The 13431-nt window shown below is 38.9% G+C and overlaps 1 protein-coding gene across 1 annotated transcript in view; it reads right to left on the bottom strand.

Annotated features, from left to right (window-relative positions):
• The window catches only part of PDGFC (platelet derived growth factor C), a 241516-nt gene that overhangs the window by 12623 nt on the left and 215462 nt on the right, over positions 1–13431 (bottom strand). The window contains exon 4 of the mRNA XM_068990067.1: positions 2960–3170. Within this exon, the coding sequence (XP_068846168.1) occupies positions 2960–3170 (211 nt within the window). The remainder of the gene's footprint in view (positions 1–2959; positions 3171–13431) is intronic.

Here is a 13431-nt window from a genome sequence, read left to right as displayed (position 1 = left end):
TAGGTTAAGTGATGTCACCTGTTTTATCTGATTTCATTTTGCTGGACTAACAGTCTATGTACATACTGCTCTTTGACTGTCAACGCTGTATAGGAGCGTCTTTGAATCTTTTCTCTAGAAGTTAATATCTAGGCAAGAAGCGAGAAAACCTAAAACAGACACACACATACAAAAGCCAGTTGCCAAAGTTTTTAATGCTTATTTAAGATTTATACTTCTTTAGAATGTGAATGAAGCTCTTAGCTTTCAAAGGATATTCATCTACCTCAAAGAGTTTTAAACATACTATTTCATGCAACTAGAAAATGAGACTGTATATGTTCCCTTTAAAATGTTTACTTAACCACAATAAAAGGTTAGATGGATTTCCCAAGTGAACCAAGTTATGATACCTGCTACAATGTGAAAATTTAAACAGACTTTCAACTTGGCTTCCACTCATCTATCATGTTTGACACAAAAGTCAAAAGCCCTTTTTAAGTACTAGTTAAGCCTGACTTAAAAAACAAATGAGTTTTTCTTTTCTGTAGTAGGAAGATATGAATGAATACACTGAATTGGAGGATGAAAGGGAAAATAAAGAAACGGAAAGACATGAATGCAGTCTACTCTGGGCTAAATAAGGACTTTAAATTTAGCATATGTTATTTGAAATTTATGCTTCCTACTGCTAGGACTTCAAACTCATCTAAGCTTCATTAAAATAAGTCATGTAACTATAAATCGGTGTCACGAATTCATCAAATATTGTGTAGAATACCTAAGCCAAAAAAAAAGGAAGAAAAGCAGAGAAAGATCTTGCATGAACACACACTTTTGTATAACTTTACTATTATGAAGTTTCCCTCTACAAAATATTTGTAAAGTAAACTTAGCCTTCAGATGCTTTATTTTCTTTTTGTGACTACTGAGACAATGCATGCATGAGCTTATCTTTCTAAAGAATGATGTGAAGCCTGTCATCAATGAACACTGTTTTTCTAATACCTATTTCCTTGTTCAGATTCGTAAATGTTGCAAGTTTTACTAAAAAGAACACTGGTTAAGAAAAAGAAAAACAAAACAAAACAAAAACAACCATGATCACATTTTACTTGGTCAGTGTTCATTCTTTTAAGACATTCAGCCCAGGGAAATTCTATGACTGTATTGCAATCTGAGGGTGGTCTTTCTAAGATGAATGTGGTAACACTGTGATATGTTTATTCTATGGAAAATCTCTTTCGATGTCTAATTAGAAGCTTTTAAACGTTTTACCCCTCGTTCCTTTGTAGAGAGACTCTGGGAGGGGAGTTGGTTTTGTCTACATAGATGTTATCCCACACCTGCATTTTAGTTTATGTAAAGTTCCAAAAATATACACTGCTTTTCTCACACTTACCGTATGCTTAAAAAGTTAATAGATTTGGCAAACGGCAAAGGGCTTCAATTTGGAAAGTGTTAAATGACTATTTGAAAGATCTGGTTCAATGCTGGGTCTTTTAAATACACCCTAGCCTCTGGCCAAATCATCACTGAGCACCACATGGAGAGAAACAGGCACATGGGCATGGCTGGAGGGGAGATTTGCAGGTTCCCATCCCAAGAACAGCTGTCAAAAAACTCGATCTGAGCTCAGAACCCAGCTGACTCCCTCTGCCTCTTACAGATCCACTCGATAATCTACTCCAAATTTGCTAACAAAGGCTGTATTCAGGGGCGTTGCAGCCAGCCTCACAAATCTCCGTCTTCCCGTTCTTGAGCAGGAGGGAAGGGAAGTGCTGTTGGTGAGTTATTCATCAAGATCACATCTTGTAAAATATGTAACAGCTTTCAGGATCTGGACAAGATTCGGCTGCCTCTGGACAAGATTTCCAATAATGCTGAGAGGAAACCGGGGCTGCTGGCCCAGCAGAATACCATGCTGGGCAAGTCTCAACAGGATCTGCTGAGATGGAAGGTCCTGATCAGAAGGGGTGCAGCTCTAAGGAGGAAAGGGTGGGAATAGGGTTTCTTTCTGAAGAACACGTCTGATGCAATCTGCCCCTGTGAGTTGCTCAAATTAACTAAATATTCTGCTTTCTATAGACATTCTACAGACTGTTCTTCCATTTGTAAAAGACCCTAGGTAGATTTTAAAGTATCTGACAGACTGAAACAGATTTTCTAAGGGTATTATACTTAGACAGTTGTGTTTTCATTTGTGTCTGACAGGGATGCTTTCCAATGTTAGTGTTACTAGGAAAGTTAGCAGACCTTAGAGCAAATTCTGTTACCATTATTTCTAATTTCTTGACTATGTGGAATTAACTTTAATTATCAACACTTTCACTCTTGGAAGGAGATACGCTCATATAGTCAAAAGTGATAATTTCAAACATATTTATACAGAGAAAGAATCATCATGGTGTGAGTTCCTTCAGAGCATTATTTTGTTACAGTGATTCCTATCTTGGAAACTACTAGGTCCGTTTTCTGGAGAGCCATGGTTATTTTTCACAGTATTTAGAAAAGTTTCTAGGCTTAGGAACTGGAAATGGATATGATTCTGATTCAGAAGACATGCTAGACAAAGATTTTAATAGAGCTTTCCCCTTTTCTAGCCCCAAACATGGCTCAGCAGCTATGATAATTTCTGCTGAATCTCTAATTTAATATACACCAAATGTTGTTTGAATAAGCAACAATTCTTGTGACATGTAACAGAGGACTTCATCAACATGATATTTTTGAATTAAAGAAATAACAGGCCTTTTCAGCAAAAGCATCTCTTTAAATCTCCCATACGCAGTCAGAAGAGCCTCCTTTTATGTGCATTTTCATTTAATATGTAAATATGCTCAAATATTAAGAAAATGGAGCATTTAACTTTATCAAGGAAGAATTTTAAACTCTACTCATTAGACGGTATGGCAGAAGAATCCGAAACATGAGCTGCTAAGAAAATTAGATGAGGTTCTAAGCTGAAGAGAGAGCTTACCTCTGGATTTTCTTCCAAACATGAAATTCTTGCCCAGCAGTTGCAAAGAAGTGGGCCTGTAGAGATCTTCTAAGTCTAATTGCCATCTGTCTGGTTCAAGATACCGAATGAGGTCTTCCAAGGTGCTAAAGGCAGTGACGGCGTTATTCAGGAGGTCCAGTGGCAAGGCTGAGGCGGGCAGCGAGGACGGACTCACAGTTTCTGTGAGCTGCTGAAAGCAAAATGAAGCCAGTGTTAGGTGGACTCTGTTTTAAAAATGACAATACGTGCCTTCTGGACTCAGGCACGGGGTTAGGTAGTGAGACTATGGCTGAAAACACAGGGAAGTGAAGTTTTATTCAACCTCAATGACCAGTAATAATTGATACTTTGCAAAGACTTCATGAACTTGGACAGAGTTTCTATGGAAGATTTTCAATAGGGAAGACATTCCCTTTTGTTAACACAAACCATGGTGGGTGTGGTTATCTGCTGTTACACAAAATAGATGATGCCTCTGTGGTCCAGTTATGGACTTAACAATGGAAGCCTTAAAAGAGTTTATCACTTTTTCTCTTCGTTTTCCACTTTTCATCTTCCTCATTCTTGGAAATCACCCGGTGGGTTTATTAATGATTGTCAGAGGAATGAAAACTTTAATATAGAGTGATTGGTCCATGAAGAATATGAATAAATTGTAAGTGAAACACCTTTGACATTGGAGAAGAACTTGTTAATCAAGATAGGAAACATCCAAATCATAAAAGAGAACTTTGATCAATTTGCCTAAAATTTTTAAATAAGCAGAGTTAAAATACAGACACTGGGAGAATACCTTGGCAAACCACTTACTTGCCACAGGATAGAGAAATAAAACAAACTCAATAGAAAATGGGTAAATTCCAGACAAGAAGTTTGAATGGCCACTAGACGTCATATACACAAAAGAGATACTATTTCACTTATAGGAGATTGGTGAACATTTAAAAGAAAGGATGGCCAAGGATATGACTGAATTGAAATTTCTCTGCTCTGCCTGCAGAAGTGAGTATTAATTGGCACCACTGTAGTTGATGTAACTGATGTGCACAGGATACTAGAGTTGAAGATGGATACATCCCATGTCCCTACAATTCACTTTCGAGGTTGTAGCCTTTTATTTGTGCACATGAAGTATGTGTGCAGGAATGTCAATTCATCAGTGCTGAAAAGGAGCAAATCCAAGCAGCCTAAAATGCTCAGGTATGGATTAAAATGCACCATTTTAAACGACAAGCATCAAAATAAGGCAATAATTTCAATAGAAGTTCAAAAGTAATATCCCCTTCCCCGGTTTTTAAAGTGGACTAAGGGTGAGCTGTGGTAGACCAGAACTGAAATCAAAATAAACAAAATAAATACAGGAACAAATGCTCCACCTCACATTTAAAATTTATTTATTTACTTACAGAGGAAGGAAAAGGAATAGTATGAAATAAAGCATTTACATTGATGCTTATTACAGTAAAATTCATAATAACAAAAAGTTGGTAACAATCTAGACTTATGATAGTGGAATAGCTAATAACCTTGCACTCATAATCTGAAATAGTGGGACAGACACTAAAAATGAGGTTCTCTAGTAAGATGTGAAAGCAATCTAAATGTCCATTGACAGATGAATGGATAAAGAAGCTGTGGTACACACATACAGTGGAATATTACTCAGCCATGAAAAGAACAAAATACTGTTCTCTGCAGCAACAAGGATGGACCTAAAGGCTGTCATACTAAGTGAAAGAAGTCAGATAGAGAAACTCAAATGCCATATGATATCATTCATACATGGAATCTAAAAATTGATACAAATGAACATATTTACAAAACAGAAATAGGCTTACAGACATTGAAAACAAACTTATAGTTACCAAAGAGGATGAAGGATAAATTAGGAGTTTAGGGTTAATAGATACATGTCATTATATATAAACTAGATAAATAATAAGGACCTACAGTCGGTAAAGAATCTGCCTGCAGTGCAGGAGACCTGGGTTCGATCCCTGAGTTGGGAAGATCCCCTGGAGAAGGAAATGGCAACCCGCTCCAGTATTCTTGCCTGGAAAATCTCATGGACAGAGGAGCCTGGTGGACTGCAGTCAATGGGGTTGCAAAGAGTCGGGCATGACTGAGCGACTAACACATACACACACTATATAGCACAGGAAACTATGCTCAATATCCGGCAATAAACCATAACAGAAAAGACTATCTATCGATATATACACACATGTGTATATATACATATACATACATATATAATTCACTTTACTATATACTAGAAACTGACATAACATTGTAAATCAAGCATACTGCAATAAAAATGCAGTCCTCTAGAATTTTTTACTAAGAAATAAATGTCTAAAATGTAGTAAACGATAAGTAATCCAAGCTCTTTACACTTAGCATTATTTTACCATGATTTCAACTCACATACTTTGAAACAAAACAAAAAATTAAAAATGCCTAAAATGTCAAGAGTATTCATATGCAGTTTTAATGTATATGACAACAGGTGATTTTCATTTTCTTCCTTATAACTGTGTATTTTAAGCATTTTCTATAATAAGTATGGATTCTTTTTGGAGATCAGGTAAAAATGATAACATTTGCTGTAATTAAAAAAAACACTATCATATCAGCTCTTCCTTTTCATCTTCATTACTCAGGTCTCGGGCAGAAGCTGAAAACCATGGACTATATTTAGGAGCCTGTAAATCTGTCTCCTTGTCTTCAATCTTCCCTTATTCCTTTTATCCTATGCTGCATAACCCTGGGTTAATCTACCTAAAATAAGCTATCGCCGATCACGGGATGAATCTGGACAAATGCCTAGAGTGATTTCTCATCTGGAGGATAACATCCAAATTCCTTACCCTGTACTCAGGAGCCTCACCACCTGACCCTCACTCACCTTTCTCATCTAATCCTCCACTCTTCAAAGACAAGCACATTTTGTCCCAATCAATCTAGTCTCCTTACTGACTGCTGCACATGTCATATTTCTGACCTTGACCTGTACCCTTGCTAATGCTGTTGCCCTGCTCCCGTGAGCACAACTCTGTCTTGTGATCTGCACAATAAATCTTGACCATTTATAACAGCCTTCCTTGAAACCCAACTCATCCATGAAAACTTCTCCAGTAACAGAGCCATGGCTGCCCTAAATACAGCAATTGTGTTAATCTGGAGAAGACCCCCTCTCTGGACTATCCTGGGGGCACAGGGGTTGAAAAGCAGAAGCTCCACTGTCATTCAGAAAAAAGGACATTCGTTCTCTGGGGCAGACCAGCCTCTGTTGGGACTCGTATCTTCGTGGGTCCAGAGCCCCTCTTGCCTCTGGTGGTGGTGGTAGTGGGTTTATAAAGGCTGATCAGTAGAAATGAATCTGTTGAGTTTCGCACAACACTGATTTCATTCTTATTTTAAAGATCTACTTTCAAGAATGTCAAAATTCTGGCTCAACTATTAGCACTAAGATGTTTTCCATTATAATAACCAACTTTTAAGAGTAAAAACGAAATTTTATATATTCCTCTTTACTACCAGAATGTTTTAATTGTCTAAGAAATGAAAAATTGCTTTGACAGAGTACTGCTGTGATTTATATATAAATAAGCAATTATCTAATAAAAGTGTTCATTACTAGGTTAATATTGATGTAGTTTATAATGTGAAAAAGTTGATGCCATGTTTTTGAAAAATTTCAAACTATCAGCCAAAATGTGTATTACTCAAAGAATAACTGAGTTATGGCTCATGACTATGATGAAACAATTCAATTGTGCCAATCTACATACAGAGAATAAATGTATAGAAAGCCAACACAAATATCAATATCAATATATTATTCATTAAAGTGTCAGGTTATGGATGTATATTTTAGGCAGGACATAGGATTATATATGTTCTGGAGTTGATTTATTTTGCTTCCAAGTCTGTTGGAAATGTAGTGAATTCCTTCAAGAACAATGAAAAGTTCCAACTAAAATCAGTACTGCTGAGATAAAGTTTAAAGTAGCTACACAGTAAAAGAAAAACAAAATAGTTCTGTAATGTTGGACAAACAGAACATGCACATCCTGAGTTCAATGAGGTATCTGAATATCAGTCCCCTCAGGTGACCAAGGGAACCAAACCACCTGATAAATGTTACTGCATGCAGATATTGGTGCTAAGTGTCCACACTTTTAAAGATATAATTTAAAATAATGCTTAAAAAAGATAACCACACACACATGCATACATGTAGGCACACAGGGAAGTCCCCATCTAAAGAAAAAAAAAAAAAAGAGGGGGGGAGAATTAACTTACTTCCCCTTGGATTCAAACATTCAATCTCCGGGACAGAAGAGAGGAAGTGGTGCTTTTCTTTTTTAAGGGCTTTCTCATGACTGTCACCCACCCACTGGTTCAAGGAACATTCAGATTGTTCACTTTTGAGGTTCTGCTTTTCTAAGTAGTCCAAAGGGATTTTCAGAGAAAAGGGGGAGCAGCAGAAAAAAATGAAGTTAGAGGGAAAGATATCTTCTACCGTTTTTAATTTTTAATTTCTCCTTGAACCCAAAACTCCACTTTCTAGTACAAGCTCAGAGCCCTTCTCCCATTTTAAGTGTCTAGCAAGTTCTAACAATACCTCTGCTGTATAAAAATACCTAGAGGAGTGGGATGGGGAGGTAGGTGTAAGGGAAGCTTAAGAGAAAGGGGACGTATGTATACCTAGGTGGCTGAATCATGCTGATGTACAGCAGAAGCCATCACAATATTGTAAAGTAATTATCTTCCAATTAAAAACAAAATTAAAAAAAGACATGATTGAGCAGAGCGGCTTGAACAGTTCCTTTAGTCACTATGGAAACAGACACCTACTTCTAGGCTTTGGATCATGCTGAGACTACCCAGTGGATGACAATGGCCAGAAATGGTAAGCAGAGTTTCCTGGTTTCTGTAATGTACTAGCTAAATCAATATCCCTACTTCAATAAGCCAGAAAAGGGCTTTCCTGCTATTAACTGCAGTGTTGCAGCAATAACGTGGTGGAAAACCTAATCCTATTATTGTTGTTCAGTCGCTAAGTCGTGTTCCACTCTTTGGGACTTCATGGACTGTAGCACGCCAGGCTCCTCTGTCCCCCACTATCTCCTGGAGTTTGCTCAAATTCATGTTCATTGAGTCGGTGATGCCGTCTAACCATCTCATCCTCTGCTGCCTCTTTCTCCATTTGCCTTCAATCTTTCCCAATGTAGAACTTAATCCTAGCCCAGACCTTTTGGGGCACAGAACTTTGCAAAGACAGATTGTGAAAGAGGAGAAAAGAGATCTGAAATCTCTGTGCAATGAGTTGTCCTGTCCAACCATTTCTAGAATGTCAGGATCATGTGTCATGATCCTACACAAGATGAAGTCTTCTCAGGTCCTCAAAGAAGGTCAGTCTGAGTGGCGACATGATGTGAGCAAAGAGCTTGATGAGGAGCTACTACGTCAGGAGAGGGAATTTCCCTCTCCTGGAACTACTATGTCAGGAGAAGGAATTTCCACAAATACTGTAACCCATGAGAACCTCAGTTTTCCCTTCTGTAAAGCAGGGCTGCTACACTCAGAGCCTTTAATTTTCTTTCCTCCCTTTAAATTAAGAATTCTATGTCATTGCAGGATACAAGAGAGTCCGTTTTCTCCCCACTCTCACCAACACCTCCGTCTCTTGTCTTCTTGACAATGACCGTCCTAACAGGTGTGAGGTGAGAGTTCACTGTGGCTTTGGTATGCACTTCCCAAATGGTGAGTGATGTTCAGCATCTTTTCATGTACTGTTGGCCATTTGTCTGTCTTCTTTGGAAAAATTTCTGTTAAACTTCTCTGCCCATCTTAAAGTGGGATTTTTGTATTGTTTCATTGGTTATTGAGTTTCATGAGTTCTCCACACATTTTGTATATCAACACCTTTCCAATATCTGGTATGCACATGTTTTATCCCATTTCACAGGTTGCCTTTTGATTCTAAGTAGCTTAATGGCAACCCACTCCAGTATTCTTGCCTGGAAAATCCCATGGATGGAGGAACCTGGTAGGCTACATTCCATGGGGTCGCAGTCAGACACGACCAAGTGACTTCACTTCACTTTTAATGTAGAGAAGCTTTGGTTTTAGTTCAATAAAGCCCTACTTGTTTGATTTTTGCTTCAGTTGTTGTGCTTTTTGTGTCATTTTCAAAATATCCTTATGAACTGTTAGTGGGTATGTAAATTTGTTTAGCCACTACAGAAAACAGACGGGAAGGTTAGCAAAAAATGAAAAATTGAACTGCCATTTGATCTAGCAATTCTGGGTTCTGGGTTTGAAAGAAGAAGAAATTTGTAGGAAGAAGTCCTTCACAGAACAGGACATTGGGACACAGACATGCAGAAAGGAAAGCCCACTTGAAGGCACCGAGAGAAGGGGCTGTCTCCTAGCCAAGGAAAGAGGCCTTGTAAGAAACCAGTCTTGCTGACACCTTGATCTCCAACTTCCAGCTTCCAGAACTGTGAGAAAATGAATTTGAAGTTTAAGCCACCCAGCCTGTGGTACTTTGTAACAGCAGCCCTGGCAGACTAAAACACACTGTCATGGAATTCCCGACTTAATATTGATTACAGCAGCAAACAGAGGTTAATGTTATACCATGTCCATTAAGTCATTTAACAAACATTTATTAAAAAGCCCATCACGTGGGCTCTGTGAGCAAAACAGACCAAAATTCTCGCTCTTGGGAAGCTTAACGTTTACACGCCAAGTATTCTGTTTCACAGGAAAGACTTTTTCCCTTTGCCAAAACAAAGCCAAACTGAGAATTTGCTATCAAGAATCACATAAGCAACTCAACAATGTTCAAACAAATCCTGATGAGTGTGGACCATAAAAAGGGAACTTAGTAGGAAAGAACAAATGAAAAACAAATATATTTCTACTTTCATTATTGAAACATAATAGATAGCTCATGTGTTTGGATGAGGTAAGGCCCACGTGGATGGGTGTTATAAGCTCAAGACAGCAAGTTAGTTCCTCTGTTGACTTCTACAGGTTCATTTAAAAATCAGCATATTGGTGGTTTTGTATTTTGATGGCTACCTTAGATATCTTTTGCATTATCATCTCTGTTTTCATAAAAAAAAAAAAAAAGCTGACTTCCTATTTGGAATAGTGCTATCTGAACTGCTTGTAATTCTACGATAAACACTTATCTCAAAAAAAAAAAAAAAAGAGCTTGTCTTTTTATTAGGATTTCTCTGGCGAGCGCCATCTTAAAAATATAACATTGACAATGAACCTTCCTTGGACAAACACACACATACCAATGTTTACCTTGAGTAGCATAGCAACTGCTGCAAATGTTTAAGACCTGCAAAGATTTATGTTGCAGTTTTTCTAGCCAGGCATACAGGACGTTTCAAACTGATAAGGAGCCTTCACTTCAATCATACCTGACAGAAGTAGTAGGAATGCAGATTAGGTTTAATTGTTGTAGTAATTACACCACCAAAGAACAACAAAATCATCATCCAGGTAAGGGAAGAGGAAAAAGCAGTCAGCCTTTTGCAGCCTTGCCTTACATCATCCAATCTCAGTTACATCATGTCAAGCTGATATATTGAGCACAGGGCTGCCTTTCAAAGAGCTTAAGAAACAGACAGTGCCTGCAGACAAAAATTTCTGCCAGGAATGACTGACGGGAGGTGCTTGTGTAAAGACACAAGAATGCTATGGAACAATTCACTTAAACACGCTTCTTCCTCCTGCTCATATCTGAATCCATCCCCAGAGTTATCTGGGTTAGGTTTTTAAATTAGTTTTAAGCTAGCAAAGAAAATCAGATGTTTGCATTCATACTCAAGAACAGATGTTTTAATACTGGGTGAGTGATGCAGATTATATATTTAAGTGATAAATCCTTGGGAAAGTGGCCAGTTGCATTCACGTTGAGTTGTAACACTGAGCGGCTCTTACTCAGAGAGCTTGGCCATGGAATAAACCTTCGTTTGTCTACACAGCCAATCCCAGCGACCATCCAGGCTGAAAAGGGAATCATGTTTATCCTCCAGCACTTAAAAGCTGTCATTTCAAGGCTCAAACCTTGCTTTCCTGGTTTCAGGCAAACCCTGAGTTGCAGCCCTGTTCTGCCTGGGCCCAAATATGGAAAAAGAGATGGCTGGCTTTGTTGAAAATGTGAAAAAAAAAAAAAAAAAAAAGACAAATGTTTATGTTAGAAGCAGTTTCTTACTAAATTAATGGATGAGACTGTTACTGGCCCCATGTTCCAATCAGTGCAAAAAAACCACCACCTGACTAGACTTGCAGTCACAACACCATTATCCCCACTCCTCCTGACCTAAAGCTCCTGGTCTATAGTCACCCCACTTAAAGGATTCCCTCCTCCTGCCAGCACCTCAGGGGGGAAGGTCCCCCAGAAACCAGGCCTTCCAAGACAGCTGACTGCAGGCTGGGGAATCGGAACAGGTTTCCACTCCTGAGGTAAAACTGTGAATTAACAGTAACAATCTAGACTGAAAGCTAGGATCCATAGGATAGTTACATAGCATTTCCACAATGGCATCGGTGGGAAGCGAAAATGAAGGGTTTTTTTTTCCTACTGTGATCTTAAAAATGATTCCTCTGAATCAAAATATGTGACAGGCCCTAAAAAGCTGAAACGACATCTAGCAGCTAGTAGTGTTTGACAATAATTTCCCCCAATCTTATTATACTGAATACTTATGGATTTGCTTATTTCAGTTCTCAAGAAAGGACTAACAGAAAGGAACATTGGATGAAAAAGGAGGCAAGCTAAGAACTGTTGAAAAAAAAAAAAACATGCCTTCCACGCAACCCTTGTGCAACACAAACGAGAATCCTTAAGGCTCTTTCTTACAGAAATTTCCCTTGCAGTTAAATATTTATTCAATGAAATATTTAACAGCCATTAAGGGTACTTGCAGAATGTTTGGTGGGGACCTAGATGAGAAATGGCATCTATATTAGTGGATATTTTCAATGATCTGTTCAATACACTGAATAGTCAGATAAGACCCTCAGTTCAGTTCAGTTCAGTTCAGTCGCTCAGTTGTGTCCGACTCTTTGTGACCCCATGAATCGCAGCACACCAGGCCTCCCTGTCCATCACCATCTCCCGGAGTTCACTCAGACTCACGTCCATTGAGTCAGTGATGCCATCCAGCCATCTCATCCTCTGTCATCCCCTTCTCCTCCTGCCCCCAATCCCTCCCAGCATCTGAGTCTTTTCCAATGAGTCAACACTTCGCATGAGGTGGCCAAAGTACTGGAGTTTCAGCTTTAGCATCATTCCTTCCAAAGAAATCCCAGGGCTGATCTCCTTCAGAATGGACTGGTTGGATCTCCTTGCAGTCCAAGGGAGTCTCAAGAGTCTTCTCCAACACCACCATTCAAACGCATCAATTCTTCAGCACTCAGCCTTCTTCACAGTCCAACTCTCACATCCATACATGACCACAGGAAAAACCATAGCCTTGACTAGACAGACCTTAGTTGGCAAAGTAATATCTCTGCTTTTGAATATGCTATCTAGGTTGGTCATAACTTTTCTTCCAAGACCCTCAACCTCATTCAAATATTGTATGGGTAGAAGATCATACTTGGGGCAAAAAATTAGTCCAGAGTAATTTATTTTAAAGTAGCTTGACAACCATGTGGAAAACAGACAGCTAGTGGGAAGCTGCTATATATAGCACAGGGAACTCAACTCAGTGCTCTGTGATGACCTAGAAGGGTGGGAAGTGGGGAAGGGAGGTTGAGGAGGGAGGGGTTGCATGTATACATATAGTCGATTACTGTACAACAGAGATTAACACAACACTGTAAAGGAAATATATTCCAATAAAATTTTTTTTTACATGACTTGAAAATATAAAAAGTGTGAGCAAGTAGCTTAGACTGGGGACAGTAATAAGAAGTCCCACTTTGAGGGGAAAAATGAGAGCATCTAATGGAAGTAATTAGCATGGATGTAAAGTATGAGAACTGTGTTGTCGGAGTAGACTGTTGCGAGTCCCTTGGACTGCAAGGAGATCAAATCAGTCAATCCTAAAGGAAATCATTCCTGAATATTCATTGGAAGCACTGATGCTGAAGCTGAAACTACAATACTTTGGTCACCTGATACTAAAAGTGACTCTTTGGAAAAGACCCTGAAGCTGCAAAAGACTGAAGGCAGGAGGAGAAGGGGACAACAGAGGATGAGATAGTTGGATGTCATCACCGACGATGGACATGAGTTTGAGCAAGCTCCGGGAGTTAGTGATAGACAGGGAAGCCTGGCATGCAGTAGTCCATGTGGTCACAAAGAGTGGGACACAACTGAGCGACTGAACTGAAAGCATGATGTCTTTCAGCCGTCACCCCGACCCCTGCAGCACATTTCCTGAGTCCATCTTGACACCTGGCTCCAT

Source organism: Capricornis sumatraensis, chromosome 17 (assembly GCF_032405125.1).
Source record: "Capricornis sumatraensis isolate serow.1 chromosome 17, serow.2, whole genome shotgun sequence".
Lineage (NCBI taxonomy): Eukaryota > Metazoa > Chordata > Mammalia > Artiodactyla > Bovidae > Capricornis > Capricornis sumatraensis.
This window is presented reverse-complemented; position numbering and strand designations above follow the sequence as displayed.